Source organism: Ranitomeya imitator, chromosome 3 (genome assembly GCF_032444005.1).
Source record: "Ranitomeya imitator isolate aRanImi1 chromosome 3, aRanImi1.pri, whole genome shotgun sequence".
NCBI classification, from domain to species: domain Eukaryota; kingdom Metazoa; phylum Chordata; class Amphibia; order Anura; family Dendrobatidae; genus Ranitomeya; species Ranitomeya imitator.
In genome coordinates this window covers 837939128-837957041 of record NC_091284.1, presented here as the reverse complement: position 1 = coordinate 837957041, position 17914 = coordinate 837939128, and the positions used below count along the sequence as shown (strand labels likewise).

Sequence of the window (17914 nt, the reverse complement as noted above, 5' to 3'; positions counted from 1 at the left end):
GACAAAGTGTCATAGTACTGCTATAGAGCACATACATCCAGTGTGTATAGAATAGAGCCATACAGTGCAGACAAAGTGTCATAATACTGCCATATAGCACATGCATCCAGTGTGTATAGAATAGTGCCATACAGTGCAGACAAAGTGTCATAATAGTGCTATAGAGCACATACATCCAGTGTGTATAGAATAGAGCCATACAGTGCAGACAAAGTGTCATAATACTGCTATAGAGCACATACATCCAGTGTGTATAGAATAGAGCCATACAGTGCAGACAAAGTATCATAATACTGCTATAGAGCACATACATCCAGTGTGTATAGAATAGAGCCATACAGTGCAGACAAAGTGTCATAATACTGCTATAGAGCACATACATACACTGTGTATAGAATAGAGCCATACAGTGCAGACAAAGTGTCATAATACTGCTATAGAGCACATACATCCAGTGTGTATAGAATAGTGCCATACAGTGCAGACAAAGTGTCATAGTACTGCTATAGAGCACATACATCCAGTGTGTATAGAATAGAGCCATACAGTGCAGACAAAGTGTCATAATACTGCCATATAGCACATGCATCCAGTGTGTATAGAATAGTGCCATACAGTGCAGACAAAGTGTCATAATACTGCTATAGAGCACATACATCCAGTGTGTATAGAATAGTGCCATACAGTGCAGACAAAGTGTCATAATACTGCTATAGAGCACATACATCCAGTGTGTATAGAATAGAGCCATACAGTGCAGACAAGGTGTCATAATACTGCTATAGAGCACATACATCCAGTGTGTATAGAATAGTGCCATACAGTGCAGACAAAGAGTCATAATACTGCCATAGAGCACATACATCCAGTGTGTATAGAATAGTGCCATACAGTGCAGACAAAGTGTCATAATACTGCTATAGAGCACATACATCCAGTGTGTATAGAATAGAGCCATACAGTGCAGACAAGGTGTCATAATACTGCTATAGAGCACATACATCCAGTGTGTATAGAATAGTGCCATACAGTGCAGACAAAGAGTCATAATACTGCCATAGAGCACATACATCCAGTGTGTATAGAATAGTGCCATACAGTGCAGACAAAGTGTCATAATACTGCTATAGAGCACATACATCCAGTGTGTATAGAATAGTGCCATACAGTGCAGACAAAGTGTCATAATACTGCTATAGAGCACATACATCCAGTGTGTATAGAATAGTGCCATACAGTGCAGACAAAGTGTCATAGTACTGCTATAGAGCACATACATCCAGTGTGTATAGAATAGAGCCATACAGTGCAGACAAAGTGTCATAATACTGCCATATAGCACATGCATCCAGTGTGTATAGAATAGTGCCATACAGTGCAGACAAAGTGTCATAATACTGCTATAGAGCACATACATCCAGTGTGTATAGAATAGTGCCATACAGTGCAGACAAAGTGTCATAATACTGCTATAGAGCACATACATCCAGTGTGTATAGAATAGAGCCATACAGTGCAGACAAGGTGTCATAATACTGCTATAGAGCACATACATCCAGTGTGTATAGAATAGTGCCATACAGTGCAGACAAAGTGTCATAATACTGCCATAGAGCACATACATCCAGTGTGTATAGAATAGTGCCATACAGTGCAGACAAAGTGTCATAATACTGCTATAGAGCACATACATCCAGTGTGTATAGAATAGTGCCATACAGTGCAGACAAAGTGTCATAATACAGCTATAGAGCACATACATCCAGTGTGTATAGAATAGTGCCATACAGTGCAGACAAAGTGTCATAATACTGCCATAGAGCACATACATCCAGTGTGTATAGAATAGTGCCATACAGTGCAGACAAAGTGTCATAATACTGCTATAGAGCACATACATCCAGTGTGTATAGAATAGTGCCATACAGTGCAGACAAAGTGTCATAATACTGCCATAGAGCACATACATACAGTGTGTATAGAATAGTGCCATACAGTGCAGACAAAGTGTCATAATACTGCCTTCCACAACTTTCATGCCCGTCCACTTATGCCAGGCAATGGCCATGGTACTGCAGGACACCGGCACTGACATGACTCTTGTGCAGCCTGAGATGGTGTCTCCACAGGATTTGGTACCCTGGAAACCCCCTGCTGTCTTTGGGATTGGAGGAGTAGAACCAGTGCTGCCCATCACCAAGATGTATTTGAACTGGGACACAAGGCAGGGAGGGGCTAGGCAGCTCTTGGGTGTCAGAGGGCCAGCTTAGTCAGTCTGGACCAGCGACTGCCCATGGTTATAGCAGCCATGGCCACTGTCACATGCAGTGGTAGCACCGTTGCCCCAAGGGACCTTCAAAGGTCCAATGGCTTTCCCCCTTACAACCAAGTGGTTGCCAGGTCAGACAGACGCCAGGAGACAGGTCCCGGGGAACTGACAGAAGACGTGGCAGTCTCGTCTATTCTGGTCCCATCCAGTCAGGGGTTTCAGGCGGCATTGGAAACTGACGACAGGCGGAAAGCTCTCAAGGAGCAGGCGGCTCAGCCTCCCTCGGACTCAGACCTAGAGCGGGTGGCCTGGGACCAAAGATGGCTGTACCTATTAACAGTCCAGCATGGTTCACTGGAGGCATGGTCTAGAGACCGACAGTTAGTGGTACCCTATCCATTCAGGGCAGAGTTGTTGCACATGAGATTCCGATGGCCGGACACCTAGAGATCACTAAGATAAAGTCCAGGGTAGCCCCGCATTTCTACTGGCCAAGGTTGGGCGCTGATTTGGCTGCCTATTGCCGTTTGTTCGACACCTGTCAGAAGGTGGGGAAGGTGGAGCGGAGCCTCAAAGGCCCGCTTTTAACTCTGCCCATTATTAAAGAGCCTTTCAGGTGGATCAAAGTTGTTCTGATTGGAAAAATGGCCACTCCCAGCAACTTCGGGAAATGCTTCATACTGACGGTAGTAGATTATGCTACCCGATACGCGTAGTTGGTAGCCTTGTCGCCCATTCAGGTTGACAAGGTTGCCACCTCCTTACTGGAAATTTGTTCCTCAGTGGGTGTCCCCCAGGAAATGCTCACCGACCGAGGGTCCCAGTTCATGTGGCATTTGATGGAGTCCCTCTGTAAGCAAATACATGTGCAACATCTGGTGGCCAGCCCATACGACCCACAGACTAATGGCCTGGGCGAGCGGTTCAATGGCACTCTGATGCAGATGTTTAAGATGTTGGTCGACTCCCGTGGGTGCGACTGGGAGCAATACCTCCCACACCTGCTATTTGCTTACTGAGAAGTTCAATAGGCCTCAATGGGGTTCTCCCCTTTGAGCTCCTGCTTGTGAGAGGAGCTACCAGTTGGGTTAAAAGGTTTGAGTTCTGGTCTCCGTACCCCAGGACCAGCCTCAGGCGCCCTGGGAGGGCCCATACCTCGTGCACCAGCAGCTCAACGCCGTCACATACTTGGTGACCCTGGACCACGCCCGGGAAAGGAGGAAGGCCTTCTACGTGGACATGATGAAGGCAGGAGGCCTGCGCTCTCCCCGTATGATCTATACATTGCTCATGTAATAGATTTATACAGTGCAGATATAGTAGATCTATACAGTGCACATGTACTACACCTATGTATGTTGTATATATAGTAGATTTATAACGATAAGTTTCTTACCAGAATTGCACACTGGGAAATCTCTCTTCTCGTCTGAAAGACAAAATTCACAATTCACAATGAGTGGGAAATATTCACGTGTTCTCCATAAGGGTTCTGGATCTACGGTCTCCTGCAGTCCGCGCCTTATTGTCACCAAGGGCGGCCTTATTATTTATTTATTTTACTAATTTTTACAGCACCATTAATTCCATAACACTTTACAGACATCATCCCTGTCCCCATCGAGGCTCACAATCGTTTCCCTATCAGTCTTTGGACTGTGGGAGGAAACCAGGGAACCCAGAGGAAACCCACGCCAACACGGGGAGAACATACAAACTCCTGACAGATGTCGTCCTTGGTGGGGTTTGAAACCAGGACCCCAATTCTGCAAAGCAACAGTGCTAACCACTGCGCCACTGTACAGTGCTAACAACTGAGCCGCCAGACTTCACCTTGACCTGTCTTTGAAGGTGGACTAAATGATAATTATGACCAAATGCTATGAAATTTGTGTATTTTTTTTCCAATTCTTGCGGCATTTTTGTGATCATAACACTTACAGCACTGACTGTGAAATCGGAGTGGGAGTCAAGTTCTCCAACTAGGTTTTGCTCGGCTAACAGATTAGTAGAAGCTTCCGTTGGAACCATGTAAGAGACAGTGGAAAGGTCTCGGATAGAAGGTAAGTTGCTCTCTTTGAAAGATGTAGGGGCCATGTGATTAGTCAAAAGCTGACTAAAAGTTTTGCTTCAAGATACTGTACAGTGGATAACAGTGGATAACTACAGGACCTTCTCTCTACGATAGACACACATGGATACGTCTCTATTAGTGATGAGCGAGTGTACTCGTTGCTCGGGTTTTTCCGAGCACGCTTGGGTGACCTCCGAGTATTTGTTATTGCTCGGAGATGTAGTTTTCATCGCCTCAGTTTCATGATTTACGGCTTCCAGATAAGCTGAATACATCCGAGGAATGCCTGTTTGGAAGGGAATTCCCACATGTATTCAGCTTATCTGGAAGCCGTAAATCATGCAACTGAGGCGATGAAAACTATATCTCCGAGCAATAACAAATACTCAGCCCAAGCGTGCTCGGAAAACCCGAGCAACAAGTACACTCGCTCATCACTAGTCTCTATCAGTAGACACAGACACTTACCTCCTAAGTATGTGCAGTTGAAGTGACTGCACATTTCACACGTAGTGTCCAAAGTATAAACATTCCCACTTTTCTCCACAAATCGGAATTTCTCAGCCACCGGGATCAGAACTTCCTGTTCCTTGGGGAAGAAGGAGATTCGGTGGATGTCTACTCCAAAGCAGGTTGTTATCTCAAAGAACAATCCCCCAGAATATTCTTTGGCTACTTCTATATTCCGAGAGGAAGAAGTGAATCTCCCGAACCTCAGGTCCACATCCTCCGACACCTGCAGAGAGATATCTGTGCCCCTGTAGACTTTATAAGTCTTGGTCAATCTTTTTGAGTTCTTCCTCAGCACCTGCAAGGCTCGGGTCAAGTAGAAGTGTAAAGCCTTATAATGGAAGTCCTCCATGTAGTGCTGTCTAGACCGTCCAGCCCCAGTCACATTCTCATTGAGTTCTTTATAGATCGGGCTTCCCTTCGGCCAGTCTGTGGTGTAGACGATGATCGCTATCCCAAACTCATCCATAAAGCCACTAGGCAGTCGCACTGAGTTCTTTAACTTATTCCACTGCACCACCGCCCGCTCCCATGCTAAACCAAAGGCCAAGTTGAAGGACTGTTCCCAAGTTAAAATTTTGGGCATGAGATCTTTCTCATATTGATCAGAGCATCCAATGTACTGGTCATCAAATGAGTTTGGGCTGAAGTCCAGAATCTGATGCTTACACTTCATCTACAAGGAACAGGAAGAAGATGACGTGTGAAGACATATTGACTAAAGCGAAAGACTATAGAGAATGTAGGTGACAGCACAGAGGAGGCCATATTATGGAAAATAGAGGACATGGTAAAGGAGAATAGAATGCAAAGCATGAAGAGTGGAGGTCACAGCAAGGAGAGTGGAAATCACAGCATGGACAGCAGAGGCCATATTCTGGAAAATAGAAGGCATGAAGTGAGAATAAAGGCCAAAGTTTGGAGACTGCAGGAGAAAAGGCCATGAATGAAGAATGAAGGTCACAGTACGGAGAGCGGAGGTCACAGTATGGAGACTGTAGGTCCTAGTATGGAGTGTGGAGGTCACGATACATAGAGTAGAGGCCATAGCATGGAGAGAGAAAAAGCCATGTATTAAGAGTGAAGGTCACGGTATGGAAACTGTAGGTCCTAGCATGGAGTGTGGAGGTCATCATGATACAGAGAGTAGCGGTCATAGCATGGAGAGAGAAAAAGCCTTGGTATGAAGAGTGGAGGTTACAGCATGGAGCGTAGAGGTCATAGTATGGAGAGTGGAGTATATAGCATGGAGCATAGAGGTCATAGTATGGAGAGTGGAGTATATAGCATGGAGCGTAGAGGTCATAGTATGGAGAGTGGAGTATATAGCATGGAGCGTAGAGGTCATAGTATGGAGAGTGGAGTATATAGCATGGAGCGTAGAGGTCATAGTATGGAGAGTGGAGTATATAGCATGGAGCGTAGAGGTCATAGTATGGAGAGTGGAGTATATAGCATGGAGCGTAGAGGTCATAGTATGGAGAGTGGAGTATATAGCATGGAGCGTAGAGGTCATAGTATGGAGAGTGGAGTATATAGCATGGAGCGTAGAGGTCATAGTATGGAGAGTTGAAGACACAAAAGAGAATAGTAAAACCAAAAACACTCAGTTTGAAAAAATGTTGCAGTAATCCGCAAGTGCTAGTAAAAGATGTAAAAAACAGGGTATTTGGTTGATACGTTTTTTGCAAAAAATGTATACTAAGCTGCTCTACCAATCTTCACGGTATACCCTTATCAGAGCAGTCCTAACTAATGTATGCAATCCCTATCTGATGTATTTAAAAACCTGATCATCTGTATATAACCTGTGTGAACAGGGTTCAGAGAGGAAAAATCCATGTGTGCATACAGGGTAGAACAGCTTTTGTGCAGATAGCCCAAGAGGGCTTTTACTAGCACTTGCGGATTACTGCAACATTTTTTCAAACTGAGTGTTTTTGGTTTTACTATTCTCTTTTGTGTCTTCAGGTTTCTTGGTGGTGTGTGAACATGATCATACAGACTTGTTCACTGTGCAAGTAGCCCATGTGTTCCTGTTTCCATAATTGTTCTCTTGTGTCTACAAGACTGGGGAGTTCCACCACTCCTCTTGGGCTATCTGCACAAAAGCTGTTCTACCCTGTATGCACACATGGATTTTTCCTCTCTGAACCCTGTTCACACAGGTAATATACAGATGATCAGGTTTTTAAATACATCAGATAGGGATTGCATACATTAGTTAGGACTGCTCTGATAAGGGTATACCGTGAAGATTGGTAGAGCAGCTTAGTATACATTTTTTGCAAAAAACGTATCAACCAAATACCCTGTTTTTTACATCTTTTACTAGCACTTGCGGATTACTGCAACATTTTTTCAAACTGAGTGTTTTTGGTTTTACTATTCTCTTTTGTGTCTTCAGGTTTCTTGGTGGTGTGTGAACATGATCATACAGACTTGTTCACTGTGCAAGTAGCCCATGTGTTCCTGTTTCCATAGTATGGAGAGTGGAGTATATAGCATGGAGCGTAGAGGTCATAGTATGGAGAGTTGAGATCATTATTGAGACTGAATGTCATAGCACAGAGAGTAGGTCATGATATGGAGAGTGGAGTATATAGCATGGAGAGTGGAGAACGTAGTATGGAGAGTGGAGTATATAGCGTGGAGAATGGAGTATATAGCATGGAGAGTGGAGTATATAGCATGGAGAGTGGAGTATATAGCATGGAGAGTGGAGCAGGAGGGGAGGATGAAGTTCAGCACAAACTTACAGTAAATATAATTTCAAAAATATTTATTGAGTGAAAAACATAATTAAAAACCAAACCTGATGCGTTTCTGGCAGTCAGTGCCCTTAGTCATGGAATACATAGTAATGCCAATATGGTTATATATATATATATATATATATATATATATATATATATATATATATATATATATATATATATAGAAAAAAACCCTCAAGTGTGATGGTAATGAAATTGAGAGTGACGTGGTGTATGGACTCAGTCTTTCGTCCTCTGTCTTCATTGTGTATTTTGGCTGTAGACTTCTGATGCCCTGGACTAAGCTCATACAAGTTGTCCTTGTTACAGGTCATATATTACTTTACCGGGGTCAGGAAGCTGAACTTCTCCTCTGTTGTTTGTCTTCCTGCATTTTTCTTGTTTTTCTTCCAGCTTGTTTGTCCAGAAGTCTGGTCTCCATCTTCTTCATAACTATCTGCAGGATGAGATCAGGACCCGGCTGTATGTCAGAATCTGGTGTGATACCGGCCATGATAACACCCTACAGCCAAGGGAAGACCTAGCAGAAGACCTAGCATGACTGGGCCCTATAGCAGAGCTGTATTGGGGCCCCTCTGAGCATGAATACTTACCTGTTATGGAAGATATAATTTATCGGACACAAAGACAAAACCATGCCTCCCTTACCCTGCAGATGTACACAATGTCCTGACTCTGACTGGTGCCCTCTTGGGCCAGCCTTGCTCCACCAGCTTGACATCATGAACCCTATAGCAATCTTTAAGGCTGATACAATAGTACTTAAAGGAGGTCTCCAAAAATGAGATAAAATGGAATCCATGATGTAATTCAAACAGCAGCCCCTCCTAGTCGGGTGTAAGAATAGCTGCAGACTGAAGGCGTGCGGTTCCCGAGACGTGTGTGTCAACTGACAAGAGCTATATTCCACATAGCGTGGCAGGAGCATGGCTGTGATATGGGAAGAAATATGTCTTAACCCACGTTGCTCTAAGAGGAGATCGTAAGCTTCATCCTCCTACTCTCCGTCAGTCTGGAAGCTTTATAGCAGTGCACAGAGAATGACTGGGAGGATGAAGCTGGAGATGACCCCTCAGTGTGGTGGGCTCAGTTAGGAAGAGATATATTTCTTCACATATCACATCCATCCTCCCAGCCATTGACTGAGGCATGCGTGATACCGCTCTTATAAATTGACCCCCAGGTCTCGGGAGCTGTGTGTCTTCAGTCTGCATCTGACACGTGAGTAGGAGGGGCTGCAGGTTAATTATGTCAGGGACTCGATTTCATCTCATTGTTGGAAAACCCCTTTAAACTGGTGCACAGAGCAGCTAACATAGAAACAAATAGCAAAAAATACTGATGGTAGACTCACCTGTAGCGATCCCCGCGAAGTCCAGACACAAAGACACGGAGGCGACAAACAGAAGGTTCATCATGTAATACATTCTGCAGAAAGATCTATGGAGACAAAGAAACAGAACAACAATCTACAAACGCACAACCTGAGAAACCATGTCACACGAGAAAAACCTGTAATGAAGCAGTGAGATCCTGTACTAGATAGAAATCAGTTGTCCTAAGTCAACAATTACTCAAGGTCAGCATGTCGATCTCCGCAAGGAGAAATGATACTTCTAGGATCCCGGTCAGAAGCGTCTCTCTCAGCCAAACCAGATCTCCGCAAGGAGACACAATACTTCTAGGATCCCGGTCAGAAGCGTCTCTCTCAGCCAAACCAGATCTCCGCAAGGAGACACAATACTTCTAGGATCCCGGTCAGAAGCGTCTCTCTCAGCCAAACCAGATCTCCGCAAGGAGAAACAATACTTCTAGGATCCCGGTCAGAAGCGTCTCTCTCAGCCAAACCAGATCTCCGCAAGGAGACACAATACTTCTAGGATCCCGGTCAGAAGCGTCTCTCTCAGCCAAACCAGATCTCCGCAAGGAGACACAATACTTCTAGGATCCCGGTCAGAAGCATCTCTCTCAGCCAAACCAGATCTCCGCAAGGAGACACAATACTTCTAGGATCCCGGTCAGAAGCGTCTCTCTCAACCAAACCAGATCTCCGCAAGGAGAAACAATACTTCTAGGATCCCGGTCAGAAGCGTCTCTCTCAGCCAAACCAGATCTCCGCAAGGAGACACAATACTTCTAGGATCCCGGTCAGAAGCGTCTCTCTCAGCCAAACCAGATCTCCGCAAGGAGACACAATACTTCTAGGATCCCGGTCAGAAGCGTCTCTCTCAGCCAAACCAGATCTCCGCAAGGAGAAACAATACTTCTAGGATCCCGGTGAGAAGCGTCTCTCTCAGCCAAACCAGATCTCCGCAAGGAGACACAATACTTCTAGGATCCCGGTCAGAAGCGTCTCTCTCAGCCAAACCAGATCTCCGCAAGGAGACACAATACTTCTAGGATCCCGGTCAGAAGCATCTCTCTCAGCCAAACCAGATCTCCGCAAGGAGACACAATACTTCTAGGATCCCGGTCAGAAGCGTCTCTCTCAGCCAAACCAGATCTCCGCAAGGAGAAACAATACTTCTAGGATCCCGGTCAGAAGCGTCTCTCTCAGCCAAACCAGATCTCCGCAAGGAGACACAATACTTCTAGGATCCCGGTCAGAAGCGTCTCTCTCAGCCAAACCAGATCTCCGCAAGGAGACACAATACTTCTAGGATCCCGGTCAGAAGCGTCTCTCTCAGCCAAACCAGATCTCCGCAAGGAGACACAATACTTCTAGGATCCCGGTCAGAAGCATCTCTCTCAGCCAAACCAGATCTCCGCAAGGAGACACAATACTTCTAGGATCCCGGTCAGAAGCGTCTCTCTCAGCCAAACCAGATCTCCGCAAGGAGACACAATACTTCTAGGATCCCGGTCAGAAGCATCTCTCTCAGCCAAACCAGATCTCCGCAAGGAGACACAATACTTCTAGGATCCCGGTCAGAAGCGTCTCTCTCAGCCAAACCAGATCTCCGCAAGGAGAAACAATACTTCTAGGATCCCGGTCAGAAGCGTCTCTCTCAGCCAAACCAGATCTCAGCAAGGAGACACAATACTTCTAGGATCCCGGTCAGAAGCGTCTCTCTCAGCCAAACCAGATCTCCGCAAGGAGACACAATACTTCTAGGATCCCGGTGAGAAGCGTCTCTCTCAGCCAAACCAGATCTCCGCAAGGAGACACAATACTTCTAGGATCCCGGTCAGAAGCATCTCTCTCAGCCAAACCAGATCTCCGCAAGGAGACACAATACTTCTAGGATCCCGGTCAGAAGCGTCTCTCTCAGCCAAACCAGATCTCCGCAAGGAGACACAATACTTCTAGGATCCCGGTCAGAAGCGTCTCTCTCAGCCAAACCAGATCTCCGCAAGGAGACACAATACTTCTAGGATCCCGGTCAGAAGCGTCTCTCTCAGCCAAGCCAGATCTCCGCAAGGAGACACAATACTTCTAGGATCCCGGTCAGAAGCGTCTCTCTCAGCCAAACCAGATATCCGCAAGGAGACACAATACTTCTAGGATCCCGGTCAGAAGCATCTCTCTCAGCCAAACCAGATCTCCGCAAGGAGACACAATACTTCTAGGATCCCGGTCAGAAGCGTCTCTCTCAGCCAAACCAGATCTCCGCTTTGCACTGACGAGGGGCAGAACCCCGAAACACAGTGTCTGCAAATTGAGATTCTGGTTTGGCTATTATCCTAAGTCATGTGACAAGGCTCGTTAATGGGTCGACATTGACTTGTTGGATTGCTACCTTCCAATAGGTGGCACTAGAGTTCTAGCTCTCTTCCTCTCTGAAGAGACAATTTGCATAATTAGCATATTTCCCAGAAGAGCATTGCGGCTTTAAGTCTCCTCATCTCGGCATGCTTAGCATGTCAATCTCCGCAAGAAGAAAAAATACTTCTTGGATATCATTTGAATGAGTGGCACGTCTATAATATCGTCAGACCTATATAAACACAATTATTTGTAAGGAGGTTGCTTTCCCTGCTCCTTACCTGGAACCACTTAGTCGAACAGCTGGGTTGTTGAGGGGGAAGACTTTTTGCCTTGGACAGAGGGGATCATGTGACTGCTGGGGGCAGAGAGGAAGAGAGAGGGAGGGGTGTGGTCAGAAAAGAGCGGGAGAGCAGGGCGCGCGAGACAGAAGGGACAGAGCGCCAGAGAGAAAGCAGGCTGCAGCGCAACGCTCCCCGAGAGTGCTCCCCGTGAGGGCACTGAGGCTGAGATACCAGCCGTAGTGGAGGCTGGATGTGAGAGTGTGGACTTGGAAGCCTCCGTAATCAGAGAAGACGTATCCCATTACAGTGACCTGAGCGCGCAGCCCCGGTGACCGCAGTGACAAGCCAGGACCCCAGAGTGTGACAAGTAAACTGCTCAGCGTGTGAGTAGCATTGCTGCTGCAGAAAGCCTGCCAGGCTAATATACAGAGACTGGCGCAGCAGAGTGGCTGAGTTACTTCCTGCTTCCAGCTGCACTGGGAGAAAAGACTGCAAAGACTTAACCCCGGAGTCTCCAGTTCCCAGGAGACAGAGGAGAGACTTCAGGATCTCAAGCGCTGCTGGTGACTGTACCCACGTTGGAATAAGGACCCTCCAGTCAGGACCTCCCTGGACTGATAAGATAAAAGAACACTCGTTAACCATTTCTATTCCGCTTAACTGTTTACTGTTTGCTTCATCTCTATTAACCCCCTGTTTACTCCCTGCGAGGAGAATCTTAAGGTACCTTCACACATAATGATTTCGTTAACGATATCATTGCAACGTCACGCTTTTTGTGATGTAGCAACGATCCCGCTAACGATCTCGTTATGTGTGACAGCGACCAACGATCAGGCCCCTGCTGGGAGATCGTTGGTCGCTGGGGAAAGATCAGGACCTTTTTTTGGTCGCTGATCTCCCGCTGTCATCGCTGGATCGGCGTGTGTGACGCCGATCCAGCGATGTCTTCACTTGTAACCAGGGTAAATATCGGGTTACTAAGTGCAGGGCCGCGCTTAGTAACCCGATATTTACTCTGGTTACCATTGTAAAAGTAAAAAAAAACAAAACAGTACATACTCACATTCTGATGTCTGTCACGTCCCCCGGCGTCCACAGGGTTAAAACTGCTTTCAGCAAGAGCGCTGCTAATGCACACGCTCCGGCCGAGAGCTTCCCTGCACTGACTGTCAGTACCGGCAGTAACAGCGGTGACGTCACCGCTGTGCTCTGCTTTACGGCCGGGGCTGACACAGTCAGTGCAGGGAAGCTCTCGGCCGGAGCGCGTGCATTAGCAGCGCTCTTGCTGAAAGCAGTTTTAACCCTGTGGACGCTGGCGGGGGACGTGTCAGACATCAGAATGTGAGTATGTGCAGCGCCCCAGAGACCTGGTCGTTGCAGTATGGCCCCAAGGCAAGTAGCGGTACGTCCGATGGCACTAAAGAGTTCTCCTGACCAGGTATCACCAGAACACATTTTATAGGCTGAACTGGATGGACAAATGTCTTTTTTCGGCCTTACTAACTATGTTACTATGTTACTATGTTACTTCACACTCCGGCCACTAGGGGGAGAAAAAGGCTTTATTTATTGGGCCACTCTTCACACTGGTAAAACTAGGGGCTGGGGAGGAAGTTAGTTAGAAGCTGACTGGGTTGGAACCAGGCAACATCCCGTGGCAGGGGGTGTTGCGAGGAGAAGACACAGGGGGGTCCCTGTCAGGCGTGGGAACCTGGCAGGTGCCTAGCGACAGAACGTTACGGAACCGCGCCTGCACACCTTGCGGCGGTATCCTAAGGAAGAGACAAGAGGGGAAGAATATTGTGGAACAGTGTAAACGAGATCAGCACAAAGGAGAGCCAGTAAGAGTCGTGCCGAGAGAGGAAGGCAACATCTTACTGAGGTGCGTAGTCGGTGGCCGGATCACCGTAGGAGTAACTGACTTCAGGCCTTACTTCAAATTCCGCTGGACAGTTAATCATAGGTTGGCTGTCTACCTTCTACACCTACGAAGACATAGGGGGCAACATTGGGAGAGGGGCGTCTCTAGGGTCCCGGAAGACCTCCAAGCCTTCCCGTCAAACGGGTGGCATCCTAGCCTTACTTTACCTGGGGGACGTTAGAAACTAGCAACATCTGGAACCAAAGAACGAGAGAGAGAGAAAGCTGTAGAGAACGAATGAAGGAGAACAGCAGTTGTGAGGACTATTCCGAATGCTCAGCAGGGTAGGACTACAACACACAGGCGCTAGTGGTAGGCAACGATTTCCATCTGCGAGGGAAACTCTGGATGTGCCCATCGGACCGGCCGGTCTCTGAGAACCCTGTTAAACGTACTCTGGATAGAGGATCTTGAAGCCTTCAGTAAAAGGTAAAGAGACTGCAACCTTGTGTCCTCGTTATTGCCTGCCCCTCACACCATCACTATCCACCTTACTGGGAAGCCCTGGGGACACACTTCACCTGTGGGAAGGTATACCATCCAGCTGCCATTCCATCACCCCAGCGGACCCCACAGCAGCGTCGGTCACCCTGACCGAATACCACAGGTGGCGTCACGAACTCCTGACAGACTGTACCACCTTTATTGGATGCCCCTTAGCAGGGTCGCGGACCGGGTCCAGCCACCGTGACAACCTCAGAACCGAACCAGAGAGGCCCGGTACCGAAACATCGTGGCCCTGTGTCTGGGGGCGCTCCATATGTAGTGTTTTTTCTTTTTTACTTTTACAATCTTAACCAGGGTAAATATCGGGTTACTAAGCGCGGCCCTGCGCTTAGTAACCCGATATTTACCCTGGTTACCCGGGGACTTTGGCATCGTTGAAGACAGTTTCAATGATGCCGAAGTCGTTCCCCTGATCGTTGGTCGCTGGAGAGAGCTGTCTGTGTGACAGCTCCCCAGCGACCACACAATGACTTACACGGCCAGGTCGTATCGCTGGTCGTGATAGTTGGTAAGTCGTTTAGCGTAACGGTACCTTTACTCCTGTTAATAAATTCCCCTCAATAGTTGGTCTGTCTGTTCCGTGGTGACCTACTCAACCCTATACTCTATTACATTATTTGCCAGAGGAATCTAAGATTTTTAGGTGCCTAAGTGCAAAAATTAGAAGTGACAAGAATAAAATTATATAAATTTTATAATTTTTATTATCACAACAAAAAGAAAAACAAAAAGGAAAAAATAGGGAGCTGGAGAACACTCTCAATATATGTTGATGTCAATATGGTATAAATCCCCAAGACACAAGAAAAACTTGCAAGAAATCCTACAATGTCAATGCAAAAATATATGTCATGATTTTTTGCACACCTACTAAATCAATAGCCTCTAAGACTGTTGGCAGCCAAAAATCAGGTATGCAAACAAACTCTTTAAAAGATATATGTAACCTGCGAGGTCAGAGACCAACTGCTAAAGGTGCAGATCAAATCATTAGCTCATGCTCAATTCTGATGTAGTATTCAGGATTAGCCACATGGTGGTGTCTGACTACTAACGCTAAGAGGCAGATATCTCATTGACCTTGCATATCTGTAGGTCTATAGGATATTCAGAATCCCTGAGTGTTAAACATATTATACCAGAAATCACTGACGTCAGGATTGATAGACCTCAGCAAGGTGCAGCCGCTGTTTCAAGAGTGTACGGGAGATTCCACCTCCGGGCCCCGACGCGCACGTTTCGCCCTGCTTCTTCAGGGGGGCATGGTTTTTCCTTACACCCTTTTCCTGTTTTTTAATTTTTGTTTTTATTTTTCTTGTGATAATTAAAATGATAAATTTTATTCAATTTTATTCTTGTCACTTCTAATTTTTGCACATAGGCACCTAAAAATCTTAGATTCCTCTGGCAAATAATTATATTTATATAAATCCTGTACTAGGTCTGGAAAGATTAGGAGATTAGGACAAAGATGTATGGAGGAAGCAGGTTACAGAGCCATGAAAAAGTCTTCATATCCCGTGAACTTTTCCAGATTTCTTCACTTTACTCCCACAAACGTAAATACGTTATAATACAACACAAAGTAACAAGTATTTGTGAAATGTAAAGGAAATTATACAGGTTTTATAATTATTTTACAAATATAAATCTGAAAATTGTGAGGTGCATTTGTATTCACACCCCTGTAGTCTGGTGACCATTTTCCTCCTGAAGTCACATAATTAGTACATTGTGTCCACCTGGGTGTGATGTCTGCTCAGTATAACTACAGCTGTTCTGCGAAGTCCTCAGAGGTTTATGTGAGAATATTAAGGATCAAACCACATCAAGAAAACCAAAGAGCCCACCAGACAGGTCAGGGATAAAGTTGCGGAGAAGAGTAAAGCAGGGTTAGGGTATAAAAAAAAATAGCCCAAGCTCTGAACATCTCAAGGAGAACTGTTCAATGCATCATCCAAAAATGGAAGGAGTATAGCCCAACTGCAAACCTACCAAGACATGGCCGTCCACCTAAATAGACATCCCGAGCAAGTGAAGCGATGGCCGGGGGACCTCCACGGTGCAGGAAGATTACTGTACACAAGATGAGGTGCAAACAACAAAGGATAGATTTATTGGGAGACAGGGAATGGAAGGGACAAGGAAGGTGCAAACAGGGGTTTACAATAACAAAAGATAATGCACATGAGTTATCTCGTCTGTAAAATAGCACCGTGCTTCAACAATTACAAACTCAGAATCTGTCTCACAAGCAACTTTACACAATAAAACATATATCGATGCTACTCTGCATATAACCTCCCTGGCCTTTACTATGCAGGCCACACGGCTACCGTGCTCTAACTACTGAAGCCTGCACTAGGCCCTAACAGGTGCACCAAACAGGAACAAACTCACGGTGATGTTGGGGACACAGGTCCAGTCCCAGGGGGCCCCCGAAGTCCAATACGGTGGTGCGCACGGATTCCTGTCAGCTCTGCAAAGCGTGGTCTTCTTCTTGCTTCTGGATCCTAGGGATGCTCCTGGAAACTGTAAGTCCCCTTCTCAGTATCTTCGTGGCTTCACAAACCAGCACAGAACAGCCACCCTTTGCTGTAACCGGGAAAGTCTATTTAACAAACGCAGTTCGTCTCAAGCTGTGTAATCTTTCTTGCAGCCAACAACTCTTCCTTGCAGCCAGAACAGCACAAAGTTCTCTCAGATCTCTCTGAAACTTTCCCTCAACACGCTGCTTCAGCTCCACCCCTGCACACAGCACCGACCAGTTCATAACAAACATAAGAGCAGGGGAGAAAAGCAAAACATACCATCACACCAGACAATGGGGTGCAGCCTCTTAAAGTGACAGCGTGTTTCTTATTGTCCATAACAGCACCACCCTCTTACACAAGGAGAGCACTAATGAGAGAAGCAACCAAGAGGTCGATGGTCACTGGAGGAGCTGCAGATCCACAGCTCAGGGGGAGAATCTGTCCACAGGACGACTATAAGTCGTATACTGCACAAATCTGCCCTTTATGGAAGAGGAGCAAGAAGAAAGACATTTTTGAAAGCCATAAGAAGCCCCATTTGCAGTGGATGGAGCTAAATACAGGGCAATCCTGGAGGAAAACCTGCAGCAGTAATGGCAGCGAAAGGTGGTCCTACAAAACACTGACTCAGAAAACTCATTTCCTTTACACGTCACAAATACTTGTCACTTTGCTATCACAGAAAATCCAAATAAAATACATTTAAGTTTGTGGGAGTGACGTGTAGTAATGTGGGAAAGTTCCCGGGGTGTGAAGACTTTTTCAAGGCACTGTATGTACTGAAGATTATGCGTGGGGGCAGTGTGTGATCGTCACTATGGTGGTGCGCAGTAATCAGTTGATGAGTGGATGTTGTTGCTGGCTCTGCGCCGGGGTCTTCTGATGGGGGTATATATATATATATATATATATTGTATACAGGGTGGGTGCTGCTCATTATCCGGTGACGGGGTCTGACAGTACGGCTGCCCCCGTGTCACCCCGTCCTCTTACGCTCTCCGCGGCTCCTGTGGGTTCGGCTGGTTCTGGTCTCGTTCGGAGTCGTTTTCTTGTACAGAAGTTTCTCTCTTCCGGTTTTACAGCTCAGGAAGCGGGGTTTTGGCAGGAGTTACTGTAACTTCTTTAACTCTTTCACTTCCTACCTCTGTGTCAGCAGCAGATTATTGTGCAGAGATCTGAGGCTGCTGTCACCGGCGGTCAGTGACATCCGCGGCAGCCACGTCCTGGTCTCCTGCTCTCGTTAGACAGGGGGACATTTATTCTCCAGTTATTATGTGACATGTGGCTCCATCCTCGGCTGAGTCATGTGTGTAGCCGTATGTCTGGTAC

General features: G+C 46.3%; 1 protein-coding gene across 11 annotated transcripts in view; it reads right to left on the bottom strand.

The window, feature by feature from the left end:
* The window catches only part of LOC138671408 (ecto-ADP-ribosyltransferase 5-like), a 39191-nt gene extending 21521 nt beyond the window's left edge, over window positions 1-17670 (bottom strand). The window contains exons 1-8 of one of the 11 annotated variants that reach the window (XM_069759553.1): window positions 17579-17659; window positions 16452-16646; window positions 16047-16127; window positions 11618-12234; window positions 8985-9070; window positions 7957-8066; window positions 4812-5529; window positions 3666-3698 (exon numbers count right to left, since the gene is read on the bottom strand). In XM_069759553.1, coding sequence (XP_069615654.1) covers window positions 3666-3698; window positions 4812-5529; window positions 7957-8066; window positions 8985-9057 — 934 coding nt within the window. In that variant the 5' untranslated portion in view covers window positions 9058-9070; window positions 11618-12234; window positions 16047-16127; window positions 16452-16646; window positions 17579-17659. Of the gene's footprint in view, window positions 1-3665; window positions 3699-4811; window positions 5530-7956; window positions 8067-8984; window positions 9071-11617; window positions 12235-16046; window positions 16128-16451; window positions 16647-17578 lie in introns of all 11 variants that reach the window. The other 10 variants (XM_069759554.1, XM_069759557.1, XM_069759558.1 and 7 more) reach the window with 10 other exon arrangements.
* Between the last annotated feature and the right edge of the window lie 244 nt (window positions 17671-17914).